At 47.5% G+C, this 20,680-nt stretch overlaps 1 protein-coding gene across 1 annotated transcript in view; it reads right to left on the bottom strand.

Moving 5' to 3' along the window:
• The window catches only part of USHBP1 (USH1 protein network component harmonin binding protein 1), a 31,257-nt gene extending 10,577 nt beyond the window's left edge, over window positions 1–20,680 (bottom strand). Inside the window, exons 1-10 of the mRNA XM_053372480.1 lie at window positions 20,438–20,680; window positions 17,421–17,569; window positions 15,665–15,786; window positions 12,757–12,875; window positions 9,081–9,332; window positions 7,909–8,001; window positions 5,355–5,503; window positions 3,992–4,132; window positions 2,459–2,562; window positions 419–527 (exon numbers count right to left, since the gene is read on the bottom strand). Coding sequence (XP_053228455.1) covers window positions 419–527; window positions 2,459–2,562; window positions 3,992–4,132; window positions 5,355–5,503; window positions 7,909–8,001; window positions 9,081–9,332; window positions 12,757–12,875; window positions 15,665–15,786; window positions 17,421–17,569; window positions 20,438–20,446 — 1,247 coding nt within the window. The 5' untranslated portion in view covers window positions 20,447–20,680. The remainder of the gene's footprint in view (window positions 1–418; window positions 528–2,458; window positions 2,563–3,991; window positions 4,133–5,354; window positions 5,504–7,908; window positions 8,002–9,080; window positions 9,333–12,756; window positions 12,876–15,664; window positions 15,787–17,420; window positions 17,570–20,437) is intronic.

Raw genomic sequence — 20,680 nt, 5'->3', positions numbered from 1 at the left:
CGCTGTGGGTTAAACCACAGAGCCTAGTGCTTGCTAATCAGAAGGTCGGCGGTTCGAATCCCAGCGATGGAGCAAGCTCCCATTGCTCAGTCCCTGCTCCTGCCAACCTAGCAATTCGAAAGCATGTCAAAGTGCAAGTAGATTAATAGGTACCACTCCAGCGGGAAGGTAAACGGCGTTTCCGTGCGCTGCTCTGGTTCTCCAGAAGCGGCTTAGTCCTGCTGACCACATGACCCAGAAGCTGTACACTGGCTCCCTCAGCCAGTAAAGCGAGATGAGCGTCGCAAACCCAGAGTCGTCCGTGACTGGACCTAACGGTCAGGGGTCCCTTTACCTTTACTAATGATTGGCCTCACAGCTCATTCTCCTTCTTCACCATCCCATGCAAGGCTGTTTATCTGAGCTCCCTTTTCCTCACCTCTGCTCCAAGCAGCTGAGACCAGGCCCCCCAGAGACTTCCTTGCCGCAACGTCGCAGAGACCGATAGGCTTCACCCAACACTGCCAATTTCACCTCCGACAACCGCCCTGCGATAGGGAGGAAGGGCGGAAAGAGGGTTAAGCGTTTTACGTCGACAGCTGCCCTCCAAAAATCCGTTAGAGAGCCAGGAAGCAGATGTTTCTGGACACAGGAAGCTGCCTTGGCTTGCACAAGTTCCCAGTCCTCATTGTTCTGCATGGCGGTTTAACCGTCAATCCCTGTTTGCAGGGAGCGCCGGGAACTGTACCTCTGTGAGGGGGGCGTCTCCTAACAACCCTCTGCGCCATTAACTCACTACAGTTCACAGGTACCTCTTCTGTCAACATACAATGGACACCTGTACAGGTAAGGTGAGAACATTGAAAACAGGGTGATATATGCGCAGAAACATACCCTACAACATGTCTCCGATGAAAATAGGGACGTCCCATTCCATAGTGATAATTTTGCTATTTATACCCCACGCATCTGACTGGGCTGCCCCAGCCGCTCTGGGCGGCTTCCAACATATATAAGAACATAATAAAGCACTAAAATAAATAAATTTAAACTTCCCTAGACAGGATTGCCTTCAGGCGGCTCAGGGGTCAGATAACTCCATACCCTCCAACATTTCTCCAGTGAAAACAGGAACATTCATATATATATATATATATATATATATATATATATATATATATACTCACACACACACACACATACATATATATATACACACACACACACGTATAAATTCCAACAATCATTTAACATAACTTCTTATCTTATGCAATATTTTGGACTTCCGTCAACAACCTCTGAAGATTTTCCGTTCTTTATCACTTGTTCTGCATTTCTTAATTTCCCTATTACTTTTAATTGTCCTTAACTAATAATTCTTTTCAAATTCTTCCTTGCAATATTTCACAAAGTACTCCTTACAGAACTTCTTCCAGTCCTACTAGCGTAATCTGCTTATCACAATTGCTTTTCAAATAATTCAAATATTTGCTCCAGTCCTCTAAGAATCTCTGACCCCGCAGGTTTCAAATCCTTCCTCTGAATTTATCTAATTCTGCATAGTCCATGAAAACAGGAACATTCTAAGGAAAAGTGGGACATTCCGGGATCAAATCAGAAACTGGGACGGCTTCTCTAAATCAGGGATGTCCTTGGAAAATAGGGACACTTGGAGGATCTGCAGAAATGGAGATATGAGGGGCTACCAACAAAAAAAAGAGTGGCCGTTAAAATTGATGGAATATGCTGAATTGGCAAATTTAACCATGAAAATGAGAGGTCCAGAAGAGACAGTTTTTAAGAAGGATTGGGACCCTTTTGTAGAATAAGTTTATTGTATTATTGTATTATTTTGTAGAATAAGTTTATTGCAAAAATGTAAAAATGCAAGTAGGATTTGAATGAAGAAAAACAGAAAAAAATATCTGGGAACAAGCGGAAAGGATAGGGCATAATTAAAAGATGCGGTAATATTAGAAAATATGGGGAAACCATGGAGAGGGGAGAGGGAAAGTCAATTGATAAATGAGTATTAATTGGAAAATAGTATTGTGTATTAAGTTTAAGTTTAAAGGGACGCGGGTGGCGCTGTGGGTTAAAAAACAGAGCCTAGGACTTGCCGATCAGAAGGTCGGTGCTTCGAATCCCCGCGACGGGGTGAGCTCCCGTTGCTCGGTCCCTGCTCCTGCCAACCTAGCAGTTCGAAAGCACCTCAAAGTGCAAGTAGATAAATAGGTACCACTCCGGCGGGAAGGTAAACGCCGTTTCCGTGCGCTGCTCTGGTTCACCAGAAGCGGCTTAGTCCTGCTGACCACATGACCCGGAAGCTGTACACCGGCTCCCTCGGCCAATAAAGCGAGATGAGCGCCGCAACCCCAGGGTCGGACATGACTGGACCTAATGGTCAGGGGTCCCTTTACCTTTTATTAAGTTTGTAAACTTTTGAAAAAGAACATCAAAAACCTCCACGGTGACTCACCTGCATGGCACAGACCTCCATCTTCTCCTCCTTCCTCTGTTTTGGGGTGAAGTTTTGTTGCTGTCAAGGATAGCAGCACCTCGTAGGCCTCCAAGCAGCGTTCACTGAGAAATCCAGGAAATGCAAAGATCCTTGCATTAATTTGCAAAGCACCCAAGCAACTTGGAAAATTCCGATATTTGCTCTTTTCTTGGTTCTACCTTTTCTGCAAACTGCTTTGGGGGTTTTTGTGAGTCTTCCTTGACCAGCGAGCGGCACTGTCAGGAGCGCTCCAGCAATAAGTTGAAGCCAGCTCTTTATTAGAGGAAACAAGGTCTACTCAAGAGGTTTTTCTCAGAAAGCCTTGCCCAGTGGATCAGTTGCTGAAAGTCCCCACCTCCCCACAGCCATCTAAGCTCCCTGCTTTCTGGGGGTTTCCCCAAGCAATGGGAGACTGCGCCTGCGCAAAACCAACCTCTCCTCCACCCTTTTCATGTCTCTCCTGGTTCTGGGAGACTAGCGGGGAGGGGAGCTGGTTGCAACAGGAAGGGGAGACATCTGTGACCTTCCTCCCCTTCAACAGCGGCCACCAGCTTGCCATTAAAAAAGGACTGGACAAATTCACGGAGAATAAGGCTTATTAATGGCTTATAGCCACAAACTCCTCCTCCCCTCCTTCAGCTTCCACCTCTGATTTTGGACTGCTCTCTGCCACAGACTCTCCCCACCTCTTCAGCTTCTGACACCTCGGCTTCCCAATCTTCTCCCTCTTGTGGGAATGTTCAGGGGTGCAGGAGAGGATATATTGTTCGATTATAGCCTTTCCAACTTGTGTTAACAAGTTCACAATTTAGCAGAGTAACATTCCCCTTTTTAAACTCACAGCGGATGTGTTTGCTCAGGCTTGCTAAAGCCTCTATAATAACTGTTCTGACATTTTCCCCTTATTCCCTCATAAAGACACGACACAGTCTTCTATAAAAGTATGAAAAGAGTTTACTCACATTCTGTTCACAATCGGATCCCAGAAGGCAGACTTAGCTCAGAAAAGTAACATACACCTGGAAACTATCTCCTAAGGAGACAGTCCCTTTGTCCTCTCTTGGCTAAAGAGAGCATCTTTGGCTAAGCAGATGTTGCTTCTTCGATGCATATAGTCAAAGAAGAGAGAGATGGCTGCCCTGCCCTGTGCTTTTGTCGTTACCTGCACAGGTGAGGCCACGCCCACCTCTAGTCACATGCAGAGGAAGTCTGTCCCAGCCCAGAAGGAAGCAGGAAGTTTACCTGCCGGCTGGACAAACATTCCTCCCCAGGTGTAAACATGTTCGCTCTAGGAATGTTGTACTTCACTGCTCTTTTTTTCACATCCCACACCATCGACTTGCCACCCCTCCCCCGGCTCTGAGCTTTCTTCCCTTGGGGGTCTCTCAGCCGGTGCCCCCCACCATTCCCTTGCCTCCAGCCACTCCACTAAAGGTGCACAAATTTCACGAAACAACGATTTCGCAAGCCGTTTTGAAAAGCGCACGCTCCTTCGCCAACACCCCTGCTCACCTGCACCGGACAGCCAAGCGCAGGGCGGTCTCCTCAGATTCCCGTTGTCCCAGCAGCAAACTGATGCCCTCCATGTCGCCCTTGGACTCCTGCAGCGTTACTGAGAGGAGCTGGTTGAGGCCTTGGAGCTTCTCGGTGAATCTGGATGGGGGGGAAGCAGACGCTCAGCACAATTCTGCTGTCCCCGCAGCTCCCGCTAATAGCAAACTCAGGCGCTGAGTGCCGATAGAAATTGAGCCAAACACTTTGAAAAAGGTGGGGGAATTTGCATCCTTGGGAAGGTGTACGTTTCAGGGTTTCGCAGAAGAAAGCTCGGACTACTGCAATGCGCTCTACGTGGGGCTACCTTTGAAGGTGACCCAGAAACTACAACTAATCCAGAATGCGGCAGCTAGACTGGCGACTGGCAGTGGCCGCTGAGACCATATAACACCTTCTTGAAAGACCTACATTGGCACAATTCAAAGTGTTGGTGCTGACCTTGAAAGCTCTAAACGGCCTCGGCCCAGTATACCTGAAGGAGCGTCTCCACCCCCATCGTTCTGCCCGGACACTGAGGTCCAGCGCCGAGGGCCTTCTGGTGGTTCCCTCACTGCGAGAAGCGAAGTTACAGGGAACCAGGCAGAGGGCCTTCTTGTTGGTGGCGCCCGCCCTGTGGAACGCCCTCCCACCAGATGTCAAAGAGAAAAACAACTACCAGACTTTTAGAAGACATCTGAAGGCAGCCCTGTTTAGGGAAGCTTTTAATGTTTGATGCATTACTGTATTTTAAGATGGGCGGGGTATAAATAATAATTATTGCTATTATGAAAAAACAATCTGAGTCAAAACAAAAGGGGGCAAGTCCTTCAGCCCCAAAGGGACTGAGCAGGCTCTGCAGCCAACTCTGTGGTTCAGTGTTGAGATTCCTACATTGCATGGGGTTGGACTAGATGACCCTTGTTTTTCCCTCCAACTCTACAAGCCTGCGATTCTGGGAAAGCAGTGTCTGAGCCCCAGGAGGCTGAACTTTGCTGGTTCATGAGGGAATAAGGGAAGAGTTGTCTCATTTTGTGGTGGACGTGGTGAAGGACTTTGGGGAGATTATTTATAACAAGATTTTTAATTTTTAAAAGGTATTTAAGGTAACTCTCCCCAAAAGACCAGAAGGCAAGGACAACCCATACAGGTGTCCGCAATAGAAACAGGTAAATTGATTTCTTTAATGCAAATATTATATGCACAAAAATGATGTGAAGAGATGGTACCAAATATTGCATCAGCTGAAGCTGACACAAAACATAGAAGTTTGACTCGCAATTTTCCCCCCTAAATATAATGATTTAAAAAAGAAAGCGAGAGAGAATAGTTGGGGCACCCTTACCCACGCAGCTCCTGCCTTTGATCTTCCATGCCTTTCGCGGGGGTCTCCTCAGGAGGTGGGCCTTGCCCGGGGTGCAGGCAGCAGGCGGGGTGGGCACTGGGGGCGCCTCGGAAACAGCAGGCAAAGTTTTGGGCTGTCATGAGTGGGTCCTGCAGGGCAAAGCAAGACAGCCTGAGGCAGAGTCCTCTTTGTGATATATATTCAAAAAGGAAGAGTAAATATGTACAGCAGGAAGGGAAGGGAGGCTCATAAAAAAAAAAATATTGAGTTTTCCATATTTAATTACATAAGGTAAAGGTAAAGGGACCCCTGACCATTAGGTCCAGTCGGTGCTGACTCTGGGGTTGTGGCGCTCATCTCGCTTTATTGGCCGAGGGAGCCGGCATACAGCTTCCGGGTCATGTGGCCAGCAGGACTAAGCCGCTTCTGGCAAACCAGAGCAGCGCACGGAAACACCGTTTACCTTCCCGCCAGAGTGGTACCTATTTATCTACTTGCACTTTGACGTGCTTTCGAACTGCTAGGTTGGCAGGAGCTGGGACCGAGGAACGGGAGCTCACCCCATTGCAGGGATTCGAACCGCCGACCTTCTGATCAGCAAGTCCTAGGCTCTGTGGTTTAACTCACAGCGCCACCCGCATCCCCATTTAATTACATATCATGACACAAATCTAGAACATAAAGCATTGCTCAAACAGAGCACCGACTTCCTTCCCTCCCTCTTTCTGACTTCCAAACATCTTTTAATAAATTCTCACATTTTTATAGCCACTTTTTAACTTTAAATCTTCCTTTATCATAAAAATTACCTCCTTATATGTAAACCGGTCCCTTATTTTCACAAGACAAAGCATTTCAATTCAAACCTACAAACGTTTTCAAATCTTTACAGTTTTCTTTCATATGAAATATAAATTTGCTCCAGTCCTTCTGAAACAGTTCGTCTCGCTGATTCCAAATCTTCCCTGCCAGCTTTGCCATCTCCACATATTCTACCATCTTTATCTGCCAATCTTCCAATGTAGGAAGCTCCTGCTGCTTCCATTTCTGGGCCAGGAGTATTCTTGCAGCCGTTGTGGCATACATAAACAAATTTACATCTTTTTTTTCTGAATTTCCTTAGAATCTGTTTGCCCGTGATCTGTAAAGTATCATCAAGTAAAGTATCTGATGATACTGTAAAGTATCATCAGAGGAGGTTAAGGGGTGATATGATAGCCATGTTCAAATATATGTCACATAGAGGAGGGAGAAAGGCTGTTTTCTGCTGCTCCAGAGAAGCGGACACGGAGCAATGGATCCAAACTGCAGGAAAGAAGATTCCACCTAAACATTAGGAAGAACTTCCTGACAGTAAGAGCTGTTTGACAGTGGAATTTGCTGCCAAGGAGTGTGGTGGAGTCTCCTTCTTTGGAGGTCTTTAAGCAGAGGCTTGACAACCATATGTCAGGAGTGCTCTGATGGTGTTTCCTGCTTGGCAGGGGGTTGGACTCGATGGCCCTTGTGGTCTCTTCCAACTCTATGATTCTATGATTCTATGATCACACTGCTTTAACCAGCGAGAGCTTCCCCCAGAGAACCCTGGAAACTGTAGTTTTTTCAGGCTGCTGAACGTTCTTAGCAGACTCCTCTTGAGGCAAGAGAGCTACAATTTGCAGGTTTCCCCTGCGAAAGAGGGACTGGTAGTTAAACCACTCAGGAAACTGCATTTCTCCGAGGGGATCAGGCTTCTCCTGACAAGACGCCTTGAGGAAACTATAGTTCCCAGTCCTTTCTTCGGCGCATCCTGAATCTTTTTGGTTCTCTGCAAGTTCTAGTTTCATGAGAGAGCAGTGGCATAAGGCAAAGGCAAAGGACCTCTGGACGGTTCAGTCCAGTCAAAGGCGACTCTGGGGTTGCGGCGCTCATCTCGCTTCAGGCCGAGGGAGCCGGCTTTTGTCAGCAGAGAGTTTTCTGGGTCATGTGGCCAGCAGGACTAAGCTGCTTCTGGCGCAACGGGACACCGTGACAGAAACCAGAGCGCATGGAAACGCCGTTTACCTTCCTGCCACAGTGGTACCTATTTATCTACTTGCACTGGCGTGCTTTCAAACTGTTAGGTTGGCAGGAGCAGGGACAGAGAAACGGGAGCTCACCCCGTCGTGGGGATTCGGACCGCCGACTTTCCAATCGGCAAGCCCAAGAGGCTCAGAGGTTTTGACCACAGCACCACCCGAGTCCCAGTAATGGTGCAGAGTCTAGCAAGGAAGGTTCTCTTTTAAGCCACCTGAATTGGTGATCATCAATACAGTCATACCTCGGGTTACAGACGCTTCAGGTTGCACGATTTCGGGTTGCGCACCGCGCCAAACCCGGAAGTACCTGAATGGGTTACTTCCGGGTTCGGCGCTTGCACATGTGCAGAAGCGATAAATCATGCTTTGCGCATGCGCAGAAGCACCGAATCGCGTCCCGCGCGTGCGCAGGCATGGCACTGTGGTTTGTGAACGCTGCGGGTTGCGAACGTGCCTCCCGCACAGATCACATTCACAACCTGAGATGCCAAAACACTCACCTGCAATCCCAAGGACTCTTTCTCCCTGACCGGGCTGGTGGCTCCGTAGGGAAGTGCTTCCATCTCGGAGAGGGCCCCTTGGAGATCTTTGACCTGGAGGGAAACACGAGACAAACACTCGCCATGCGCATCGCTGCGCTACCTGAGTCGCCCCAACACCTCGCATTGCTCTGCGGCATCGCGAGGCATTTGGGGAGGCTAAAGAGGCAGGGAGGTGGTTAACTTGATGGTACAGTTTTTGCGAGAACTTTAAAAAAAACAGAACGGAATAGAAGGGGGTTTGGGAAAGGATACATAATGAGTTGAAGAAAATGTTAAGATTGGTAACCCCAAAAAACCTGAAGCTTTTCTCCGAGGTGTAAAAGGGATGAATGTCCCAAAAAGGATGACTAAATTATTTGCCTACGCAGCAACAGCGCAGAAATGAAAAGAAGGAAGAATACTGGGCAGGGTAAAGTAATTAATAATAATAATAATAATAATAATAATAATAACAACAACAACAACAACAATAATAATAATTATTCTCAGCCCAGGAAGAATGGCTCTTAAAATTGACAGACAGTGTGAGAGTAAGAGATCAATGTGATGAATTTATTGAAGGGGGGGCAGCGGATGGGAAAGGATGAAAATAATTGTAATAGAGGAAATATGTAATAGGTAAACAGGTAAAGGGACCCCTGACCATTAGGTGCAATCATCACCAACTCTCGGGTTGCAGTGCTCATCTCGCTTTAATAGGTAATAGGTAAAAAGCATGCTATATAATAGAATTTGAAAAGGGTGGGAATAAAAACAGCATGGGAGTTGTTCTTCTTCTTATTATTATTAATAATAATAATAATAAAACCCCATCTATCTGGCTGGCTTTCCCCAGTTACTCTGGGCGGCTTCCAGCACATATGAAAACATAATAAAGCATCAAACATTAAAAACTTCCCTATATGGGGCTGCCTTCAGATGTCTTCTAAAAGTTGTGTAGTTCTTAATCTCCTGGACATCTGAACGGGAGGGAGCTCCACAGATTTTAACAGATTAACTTCAAGGGTGGGAAGTCAAAACGTCAAGGGAAATAGGTGGTGAAGTCGAAATTAATTTGTTATATAAAAATAAAAGAGTATTCTTGAACGGATGTGGGAATGCGGAGGAACGAACTCAAAGCTGGAGCGCACCTTCCTGTGTAGCTTATCCCTCTCTTCCTGGTAAGAGCAGAGGGCAGCTTTTGATCTGTCGATTTCGCCGTCCCTGCCTTCCAACTCTTCACGGAGCACAGCGTTCCTCTCTTTGTACAAGGCGATTTCTCTCTCGTAGATGCTCATCCCATCTGCCAGGAACCCTGCTCCAGACATCTGGGCTTCCGGGTCCGGCTGGGGCCAGGGATCTTTCTCGCCTCCTTGGAATCTCCTCAGGCTTTCTTCCAGGCCCTGGGAAATTAGAATGCATAATAATAATAATAATAATAATAATAATAATAATAATTTATTTGTACCCCGCCCATCTGGCTGGGTTCCCCCAGCCACTCTGGGCGGTTTCCAACAAAAATTAAAAATACATCAAAATTAAAACTTCCCTGGTGTAAATGTCAGGCAGTTGTTCTTCTCTTTGACATCTGGTGGGAGGGCGTTCCACAGGGCGGTGCCACCACCAAGAAGGCCCTCTGCCTGGTTCCCTGTAACTTGGCTTCTCGCAGTGAGGGAACCGCCAGAAGGCCCTTGGAGCTGGACCTCAGCGTCCGGGCAGAACGATGGGGGTGGAGACGCTCCTTCAGGTCTACTGGACCGAGGCAATTTAGGGCTTTAAAGGTCAACACCAACACTTTGAATTGTGCTCAGAAACGTAGAATACAGCATAGAACTGTAGAGCGAGAAGGGAACCCCAAGGGTCATCCAGTCCAACCCCCTGCAATGCTGGAATCTCAGCTAAAGTATCCCTAACAGATGACCATCCAACTTCTGTTTAAAAACCTCTAAGGAACAAGAACCCACCGCCTCCTTTCCATGGTAGAAAAGCTCTTACTGTCAGAAAATTCTTCCACGTGTTTGGTTGGAATCTCCTTTCTTTGTCACTGGAAGACATGGGTTCGAGTCCCAACCTCCGGAGCAGGAGAAAACAAGCTTCTTCCTGCCTCCATTTGGCAGCCCTCGAGATATCTGAAATATCTCTTTTCCAAGCTAAACATCCCCAGTTCCCTCAACCGTTCCTCATCAGGCTTGGTTTCCAGACCCTGAGGCAGGAAGAACCAGCCTCACAAATTGCAGCTGGCTTACTAGTAGTAAATAATAATAATAATAATAATAATAATAATAATAATAATAATAATAAATTTTATTTATACCCCGCCCTCCCCGGCTCAGGGAGGCTAGCATCAATAAAATTTCAGTAAAACATAATAAGGGGGGGGAAAGAAAAAGAAAAAGAAATTAAAATACAGGTTAAAATGCAATTTAAAATGCAGCATCATTTTAAAAGTCAAATCCATAAGAGGTGGGAAACATAAAGGTCAGACTGAGTCCAAACCAAAGGCCAGGCGGAACAGCTCTGTCTTGCAGGCCCTGCAAGGGTCCTGCAGGATCCTGGTCTCTTGTGACAGAGCGTTCCACCAAGTCGGGGCCAGTACTGAAAAGGCCCTGGCCCTAGTTGAAACCAATCTAACCACCTTGTGACTTGGGACCTCCAGAATGTTGTCATTTGTGGACCTTAAGGTCCTCCGCGGGGCATACCAGGAGAGGTATGTGAAAAGGATCTAGGTGTCTTGGTGGCAGCGGTGGAGGAAACTGCTCGGCCGCCTGGGGTGGTGCGCCCAGAGGCGGAGCAAGCCACCCATAGGGTTGGAGCGAGGGCAGGGTGCACCGTGGGGCCTCCAGAATCTGCCTGCCTCCTCTCACTCAGCTGCCCTACAGCTGGGAGGGGGGGAGGCAGCAGGCGGACCCTTTGGGCAACGTGGAGCCTGTGCACACCCAAGCCACCAAATCTCACCCAGGAGAGACGCGTGGCTTGGGCAAGCTGCAGGCCCCACGGTGAGTGCCACCCGACATTTTGTCACCCCCCTCAGTAGTGACACCCGGGGCGGACCATACCCCCCGCACCCCCCTTCCTCCACCCCTGCTTGGGGGACCACAAGCTTAACATGAGCTCACAGTGTGATGCAGCAGCAAAAATGGCTAACGCTATTCTTGGTCGCATCAACAGAAGTCTAGTGTCCAGATCAAGGGAAGTCATAGACCCACTCTGTTCTGCCTCGGTCAGACCACACCTGGAATACGGTGTCCAGTTCTGGGCACCACAATTCAAGAAGAATGTTGACTTCGACTCTCACGGGTTAGAAGATGGTGCCTGAAGCAAGTCTCCTGTGAGCCTCAGCAGAGTGAATAGGAGTTTTAAAAAATATTAAGGGAGGAAGATATACTCCCGGAAAACAAGCTTATATCCCTGCCAGATAAGGACTCCGGGAGTTGCCGGACGGCATTTTAAGCATCCTCCCTTCCTTTGAGGCTCTTCTAAAGTCCTTTGAAATCCCGCTGAAGCCACCCAAAACGGCTGGACGGCAACTGTCGACACCCGAGATAGTCCCCTGCCTTTGGCCACCGCCCCTGAAACCCAGCAAAGGCTATTCTTCTGCCTAGAGACGCCAAAGAACCTTGGATGTTAGCCTGAGATTTATGGTGGAGTGGAGTGATGTAGTTTAAAGTCTCCAAGCAGCCATTGAGAAGTGAAGGTAACTTTGCTAAGTCTGACCAGCTTGCTGAATCAACATGTGGATTAATTATACAGCCCCAGGGGGAGGTAAGCCTTTAATGTTCCATTTCTTGAAATTTGGATTCCCAGTTATATTTGATAAAGTGAGAGATTTTACTTTCTTGGGTTCCATGATCACTGCAGATGGTGACAGCAGCCACGAAATTAAAAGACGCCTGCTCCTTGGGAGAAAGGTGATAGCAAACCTGGACAGCATCTTAAAAAGCAGAGACATCACCTTGCCAACAAAGGTCCGTATAGTAAAAGCTATGGTTTTCCCAGTAGTGATGTATGGAAGTGAAAGCTGGACCACAAAGAAGGCTGATCGCCGAAGAATTGATGCTTTTGAATTATGGTGCTGGAGGAGACTCTTGAGAGTCCCATGGACTGCAAGAAGATCAAACGCATCCATTCTGAAGGAAATCAGCCCTGAGTGCTCACTGGAAGGACAGATCCTGAAGCTGAGGCTCCAAGACATTGGCCACCTCATGAGAAGAGAAGACTCCCTGGAAAAGACCCTGATGCTGGGAAAGATGGAGGGCACAAGGAGAAGGGGACGACCGAGGAGATGGTGGGACAGTGTTCTTGAAGCTCCCAACATGAGTTTGACCAAACTGCGGGAGGCAGTGAAGACAGGAGTGCCTGGCGTGCTCTGGTCCAGGGGGTCACGAAGAGGCGGACACGACTAAACGACTCAACAACCACAACAACCCAGAAAGGCTACTACTTAAAAAACAGCTGGTTTAGAAAAGCATTTGGTAGCCGCTTTGATGTGTTTATATCTGAACTGAGGGTATCAGAACTGTTGATGAGCAAGCCCAGGTGGCGGCTGCAGAGAGTCTGCAAAACTGGATGGCACTGACTTTGGTCCTGTAAACTCAAGGCTGCCACACTTGGAGATAATTGATTTCTGCAAACTGCTGACAAATAACCATAATTATTATGGTACTTACTAGAGAGAACTTCCAATAACCTTTCAACCCCCTCGGGGACACCAAATGGGTGCTGGCCTTTGGTGATGCCCTCCCACCCCTCCCCTGAAAGGGAATGTGGACCCCTCAGGCTGGCAAACAGCCCCTGCCCCAGGAGGAGGAGGAATGTGGCTTTGCCAACCTCTGCAGGCTCCAGGCATCCTTCCAGCTCTGCCTTGGCGCTGGGGAGGCGGCTCCGGTGGGCAAAGACGGTGTTCTCCAGGGACGTGACGGCCTTGTGGACATCAAGGAAAAGGTCGCCTGGAAAAGATACGGGAGGAGGGAATGGGTGTTTAAAAATAATAAAAAGTATTCTTTTTCCAATTATATTTTACTAAGTTTAAACATTTTTAACATATGCAGCCAGAACGCAATTTTGTATTTTCTTATTTTTATCGAATTCCCACCCCGTTTTCCACTGAGCTGTTGTTTCTTCCCCTTCTTTCTTCCATCTATCAAATCATGACCACAATATTATATCTAATCGCTTCTGCTGCTCAAAGCTCAAATCCTGCTCACGAATTTGTCCGTCGGGAAGGTCAACGGCGTTTCCGTGTGCTGCTCTGGTTCGCCAGAAGCGGCTTAGTCCTGCTGGCCACATGACCCACATGAGCTGTACGCCGGCTCCCTCAGCCAGTAAAGCGAGATGAGCGTCGCAAACCCAGAGTTGGCCACGACTGGACCTAACGGTCAGGGGTCCCTTTACCTTTACCTTTAATATTTCTTTAAGTAGTCCGAAAAAAGGCATCCATTCTTCCTTTTTTTAAATTTTAATTTTTATTGAAATTTTATTTGCAACATAACATAAACCCCCTAAGGTAAAGGTAAAGGGACCCCTGACCATTAGGTCCAGTCGTGACCGACTCTGGGGTTTACAGGCCGAGGGAGCCAGCGTACAGCTTCCGGGTCATGTGGCCAGCATGACTAAGCCGCTTCTGGCGAACCAGAGCAGCGCACGGAAACGCCGTTTACCTTCCCGCCGGAGTGGTACCTATTTATCTACTTGCACTTTGACGTGCTTTCGAACTGCTAGGTTGGCAGGAGCAGGGAGCAGGAGCAGGGACCGAGCAACGGGAGCTCACCCCGTCGCAGGGATTTGAACCGCCGACCTTCTGATCGGCAAGTCCTAGGCTCTGTGGTTTAACCCACAGCGCCACCCGCGTCCCCCTACCCCCCAATACATAAATCCATAGCTGTCAACATTTCCCTTTTTTTAAGGGAAATTCCCTTATTCCAAGTAGGATTCCTCGCAAGAATAGGGAAAAGTTGACAGCTATGCAAATCCACCCTCATTAAACGTGAACATAACATACAATGAGCATAACATACAACAATACAAACAACCAAATAAAAGACTTCCTTTATCCTGTATCTGGCCTCCTTATTTACTTCTTATAAACTGTTTCCTTTATGAATAATTATTAAGATTTTTCTAATTATAACTTAAATATCCACAAAGTCTCCTGCAGACATTAATCGAAACAAGTCCAGGTATGTATTTTAGGGCACTGTTTTGTGAAGTATTCTCTGAACTTTCCCCATGCTTTTTGAAACTCTTGTCAAGTGTGATCTCTAATTGCCTCTGTTAATCTAGCCAGTTCAATATACTCTAACAATTTGTCTTGCCATTCCTTTTTTGTTGGCACAGTTTCTTTTTTCCAGTTTTTAGCAATTAGGGTCCTTGCGTTCTCCTGTGGCATCCATTCTTCCATAAAGCTCTCATCATTAGATTTTTTAAAAAAAGTTATTGCACCTTTAAAATGGAAAGCAACGACCAGGCTCCAGTTAAGGACACCCCCCCCCAAATGCATAGAAAGATGGCTTCCAAGGGAGCATGTCCCCAAAATGGGGGGCCAAGATGCATCTGGTCCAGGAACAGCTTGCAGGTTGCTAGAGTATATTATGTAAGGAGAAAAGGTCAGGACATTCTCAGTGGTGGCTCCTTAGCCCTAGAATGCCAGCCCTGCCAAGGGAGATAACCCTGGCACCAATGCCATCTCCTTTTCGGACCCACATCCAGACCTCTCTGGTCTTAACCCCTTCATGCACTAACTAGCACTCGAGCACAGTTACATTTGACTGCAATCTCTTTTTTTTTTAAAGATATTTTTTGAAATTTTCAAAAAAATAAAAACAAAACATAAAGAAAAAAGAAAAAAACAATTAAACACACATACAACTTACATTTCTTACTGTCAATGACCAATTTCCTTGACTTCCCCACACCTCCCCTTCTTGTATTCCAGTTCCAATTTTTAACTCAGCAAGTTCTTGTCCCCAAACTTTACCTTATTTTCTCTAATTCATTTTAGTTAACCAATTTTAACTTATAAACCTCAATCTTTATACATCAATACTTATTCTTCAAAATCTTTTTCTAGGTTCACCCCCTCAATTTAATTAACCAATTTTAACTTATAAACCTCAATCTTTATACGTCAATACTTATTCTTAAAAGTCTTTTTCTAAGGTCGGCCCCAATTCCCTTCCCCGAAATCCCCATTTTTATGTTAGTGGCAAAACCAAATTAATTAAAGCAGAATATAGTTATACACCCTTTGGATTCCCAAAGCCCCACCACCCCCTTTCCCGGTTTCGAACCCCAACAAAAGTCCATCAGTCCATCTGCAGTCAGCCTGGCGACCTCACGTCCGAGGCTCTCAATTCTCTCACAATTCCTCTCTGCCGGTTTTTTTGATAGTCCTTTATATTAAACTCCGAATCTCGAAGGAGCTCTGTCCCAATAAGGTCCATGTTTCTTCCAGCCAGGCCTCCGTATTTAAAAATGGAGCCAAAATCTTGTTTCCTACTTCTCTTAAGTCCAAATGTCCCAAAAGCTCCAGTTTCCACTTTAGCCAAGTTTGTATTCCATAGGTCTTCAGATCTCCACATTTGACTGCAATCTCCTGCCATCTCTAGGCTGGGGGACGGCTCCCTCCTTAAACCCCAGGGTGAGTTCAGCTTTTCATTCAAGAACAAGGAGGACAAGGAACCTGCTTTGGTCTTTGAAGGAAAGACCATAGTCCTGCACAGACTCAGCAAAGCCTTACCTCTTTCAGAATGGGCTGCCGGAGGAGGCAGGGCTGCGGCTGGATTTGGGAACGGCAGAGAACATCGTGGGAGACTTGCTGTGTACTCAGAGCACAGGTCAGAACACAGGTCGTCGTCCTCCCTGCAAGGAAGGACGTTTCAGTCCAGATCCAGCCAAAAAAATAAATAAAATCCCTCTGTTCTTTCTCTTACAACCCCCCTCCTAGAAATGGTCTAATGTCATCATTTCATGGACTAGATGATACGTGAGGCCCCTTCCAACTCTACAATTCTGTGATTCTAGGTTAGTGGCCATCACTGCCTCATGGGGCAAGGAGTTCCACAGATTCCCAACAACTGAAATTCGGAAGCATTGTTGCCTCTGAACATAGCCATTATGACTAGTAGCCATGGATAGCCTGGAGTGCAGAATCCTTTTAAGGCAGGGGGCTTTTGTGCCAGAGAGAATTATTGCCCCCCTGTACCCCGATTTATGATAATACGATAATCTTTATTGTCACTGTCCCATAGGTAAAGGTAAAGGGACCCCTGATCATTAGGTCCAGTCGTGGCCGACTCTGGGGTTGTGGCACTCATCTCGCTTTATTGGCCGAGGGAGCCGGCGTACAGCTTCCGGGTCATGTGGCCAGCAGGACTAAGCCGCTTCTGGCGAAGCAGAGCAGCGCACGGAGACACTGTTTACCTTCCCGCCGGAGCGGTACCTATTTATCTACTTGCACTTTGACGTGCTTTCAAACTGCTAGGTTGGCAGGAGCTGGGACTGAGCAACGGGAGCTCACCCTGTCGCGGGGATTCGAACCGCCGACCTTCTGATCGGCAAGTCCTAGGCTCTGTAGTTTAACCCATAGCGCCACCCGCGTCCCTCATTGTCCCATACAGAACAACAAAATTGAAAAATCTACATAAAACATTCAAAACCCAACAAGCCTGCTATCCCAGCTATCCCAACCTGGTTAGCCCCCTAAAAACTCTGATACCCCATTTTTAAATACAATATACTCCCATGGAGACTACCTTAAGGTAAAGGTAAAGGGACCCCTGACCATTAAGTCCAGTCGTGACCGACTCTGGGGTTGCGGCGCTCATCTCGCTCTATAGGCCGAGGGAGCCGGCGTTTGTCCGCAGACAGCTTCCGGGTCATGTGGCCAGCATGACTAAGCCGCTTCTGGCTAACCAGAGCAACGCATGGAAACACCATTTACCTTCCCGCTGGAGCAGTACCTATTTATCTACTTGCACTTTGATGTGCTTTCGAACTGCTAGGTTGGCAGGAGCTGGGACCAAGGAACGGGAGCTCACCCCGTTGCGGGGATTCGAACCGCCGACCTTCTGATCAGCAAGTCCTAGGCTCTGTGGTTTAACCCACAGCGCCACCCGTGTCCCGGAGACTACCTTACAATGCGTTTAAAACCAAAATCGCCTTTGGATAGAAACTGTTTCTCAGGCGGATAGTCCTAGTCTTTATAACCCTGTACCTTCTTCCAGAAGGCAGAAGCTGAAAGAGATCATTTCCGGGCTGTGCACTATCCTGCGCTGTCTCTGCAGCTTTCTTAAGGCACCTGGAAGCGTAGATTTGATCCAAAGGCACCCAATTATTCTCTCCACAGTCGTTACAACCTTGGACAGCATTGTTTTTCCCTGACAGTGCAGCTCCCAAACCACACACAGAGACCGTAAGTTAGTGCACTCTCCACAGTACAATGGTAAAATGCCATCAACAGGTCCTTTGAGAGATTGTTTTTCCGGAGAACTTACCTGGCCTTGCTCCGCTGCAGGCTCTCAATTCGGCCGTGGAGATGGGCAATAGTGACCAACAGCCCTGTGATATGCTCTTCGTAGCGGAGGATTGCTCCTTCGTCGGGCGCATCACCCCCAAACCTCTCGCTTGCAGGGTCCTCGTCCCCCTGGCTCCCAGAAGGCAGGGACGCAAGCAAAATCAGAAAGGATATTGTCAGCGCTGTTGCGGGATGGGGGCAGTGTCGGGCTGCAATTCAACAGGTGCAGCCCACGCTTATCCAGAAAGGCCAGTTCATATAGTGGGGGAGATCCTTACCTTGTAAGTCTATTATTACAAGAGCTTAAGAAGAGACCTGACAAGGCAGCGTGGTGCAGTGGTTAGAGTGGTTCTCAAAGGCTGCAGCGCACCACTCCAGTGTGGTAGGAGAGGATGGCAAATTTGGAAGGAAGATTCAAGGACGATCAAAGATGCGGGGTGTGAAAAACAAGAGCAGTCAAGTACAACATTCCTAGAGTGAACATATTTACACATGGGGAGGAATGTTTGTCCAGCCAGCAGATTCAAAAGCACGTCAAAGTGCAAGTAGATAAATAGGTACCACTCCAGCGGGAAGGTAAACGGCGTTTCCGTGCGCTGCTCTGGTTCGCCAGAAGCAGCTTAGTCCTGCTGGCCACATGATCCGGAAGATGTATGCCGGCTCCCTCGGCCAATAAAGCGAGATGAGTGCCGCAACCCCGGAGTTGGCCACAACTAGACCTAATGGTCAGGGGTCCCTTTACTTTTTTTTAAGGTAGTCTCTATGGGAGTATATTGTATTTAATTATTGGATATCAGAATTTTTTAGGGGGCTAACCAGGCTGGGATAGCTGGGATAGCAGGCTTGTTGGTTTTTGAATGTCTGATGTAGAATTTTTCAATGTCATTGTTCTGTATGGGACAATGACAATAACGATTATCGCATTGTACCGTATCGAAAGCTGGTTTCCCTGGATCAAGTTTGTCCGCTTTGTCAAATGAATGAAGCCACATGGTTTTAACTGGATTTTAAACCCGTGTGCAATTCATGGTTACGGTGTCACATTTTGTCGTGCTGTTACCTCCCTTGGTGTGTAGTGCAAACCGCTATTCTGAATAATGCTTTTTATGGGGCAGTGGTGAGTTTGTGGTCCGGAACAGGAAGAGCAGCACAACGGACTGACCCTTCCCAAGCCGGCGTCAGGTCAACTGCAGACCTTAGTCAGAAACAGCGATCTTTTGTGGTGAGCTAAGGAGCTTTCATGCGCGAGAGAGATTTAGTAGGGACAAGCAAGTCCATTGTTCCCGTGGAAAACAGGAAAGGGAGCCTTGCATCCTGCTGGCCAAGGCTTCCTGCCTTCAAATGCTTCCCATTTAAGTCCATTAAAAAGATAGAAAAGGGGATGGATTGTCGTCAGTTGCCTGAGCAGGTGGGGTCCAGCAAGGACAGACGCTCCTACATTTCTCCGAGGAAAATAGGAACATCCTATTCAATAATAATAATAATTTTATTATTTAAACCCTGCCCCTCTGACTGGGTTTCCCCAGCTGCTCTGGGAGGCTCCCTATATATATAAAACAAAACATTAAACATTGAAAAACTTCCCTATACAGGGCTGCCTTCAGATGTCTTCTAAAGCTTGTCTAATGACTTATCTCATTGGCTCGGCGGTTGCATAATTCCATACCCTCCAACATTTCTTTGATGAAAATAGGGACGTCCTAAGGAAAACCGGGGGATGCGGGTGGCACTGTGGGTTAAACCACAGAGCATAGGGCTTGCCGATCAGAAGGTCGGCGGTTCGAATCCCCATGACGGGGTGAGCTCCCGTTGCTCGGTCCCTGCTCCTGCCAACCTAGCAGTTCGAAAGCACGTCAAAGTGCAAGTAGATAAATAGGTACCGCTCCGGCGGGAAGGTAAACGGTGTTTCCGTGCGCTGCTCTGGTTCGCCAGAAGCGGCTTAGTCCTGCTGGCCACATGACCCGGAAGCTGTACGCTGGCTCCCTCGGCCAGTAAAGTGAGATGAGTGCCGCAACCCCAGAGTCGTTCGCGACTGGACCTAACGGTCAGGGGTCCCTTTACCTTTACCTTTTAGGGGAAAGCGGGACATTCCAGAACCAAATCAGAAACCGGGACGGCTTCTGTAGATGTGGGATTATCCCTGGAAAATAAGGACCAATGGAGGGTCTGAGACAGACTGTTGCAATGAGCAGACATGGCAAAAAAAAAATCCAAGGTCCCTGTTTGTTTCGGCGGGTCTACTCGCAAGTAGTTGGGATTGTTCCTGCACTTTTCCTTGCTTGGACAGGAAGGGAAGCGACAGAGGAAGTTGTGGAGTGGTAGTGGCAGGATGAAGGGGCTGAGAAGACTCAGGACCCCCAAACACCCCAAAAAACAATAATCATACAGTGGTACCTCGGGTTAAGAACTTAATTCATTCCGGAGGTCCGTTCTTAACCTGAAACTGATCTTAACCTGAAGTACCACTTTAGCTAATGGGGCCTCCTGCTGCCGCTGTGCCGCCGGAGCACGATTTCTGTTCTCCTCCTGAAGCAAAGTTCTTAACTCAAGGTTAGTGGAGTCTGTAACCTGAAGCGTATGTAACCTGAGGTACCACTGTAATAATAATAATAATAATAATAATAATAATAATAATAATAATAATAATAATAATAATTTATTTGTACCCTGCCCATCTGGCTGGGCTTCCCCAGCCACTCTGGGCAGCCTCCAGCAAAATATTAAAATACCATAATACATCAAACATTAAAAGCTTCCCTAAACAGGGCTGCCTTCAGATGTCTTCTAAAAGTCTGGTAGTATTGTTCTCTTTGACATCTGTTGGGAATGCGTTCCACAGGGTGGGCGCCACCACCAAGAAGGCCCTCTGCCTGGTTCCCTGTAACCTCACTTCTTGCAGTGAGGGAACCGCCAGAAGCCCTTGGCGCTGGACCTCAGTGTAGAACAATGGGGGTGGAGACGCTCCTTCAGGTATAAAACAAAACCTTCTGCACTCACCTTGTCCATTCCAGCTTCTCCTGCCCTCTGGCTAAACTGGAGGATGGCAAGAGAAAAACCGTCTGCTCTCTGCAGGTCCAGCCGGAATGGCAGGCAGCCGTCCTTTCCTGTTTCAAAACTCCAAACAGCCTGGACATGTTTCCTGTCCTCAGCAAGAGGGAGGAGTTGAGCTGGGAGAAGCAGGAGGCAAGTTCCTTTTCCTCTGCTTCAGCCTCAAACTGGCGGGTGGCGAATGGAAAAACA

Source organism: Podarcis raffonei, chromosome 18, assembly GCF_027172205.1.
Source record: "Podarcis raffonei isolate rPodRaf1 chromosome 18, rPodRaf1.pri, whole genome shotgun sequence".
NCBI lineage: Eukaryota > Metazoa > Chordata > Lepidosauria > Squamata > Lacertidae > Podarcis > Podarcis raffonei.
The sequence above is the reverse complement of the archived record's forward strand: the minus strand, read 5'-3'. Positions and strand labels throughout refer to the sequence as shown.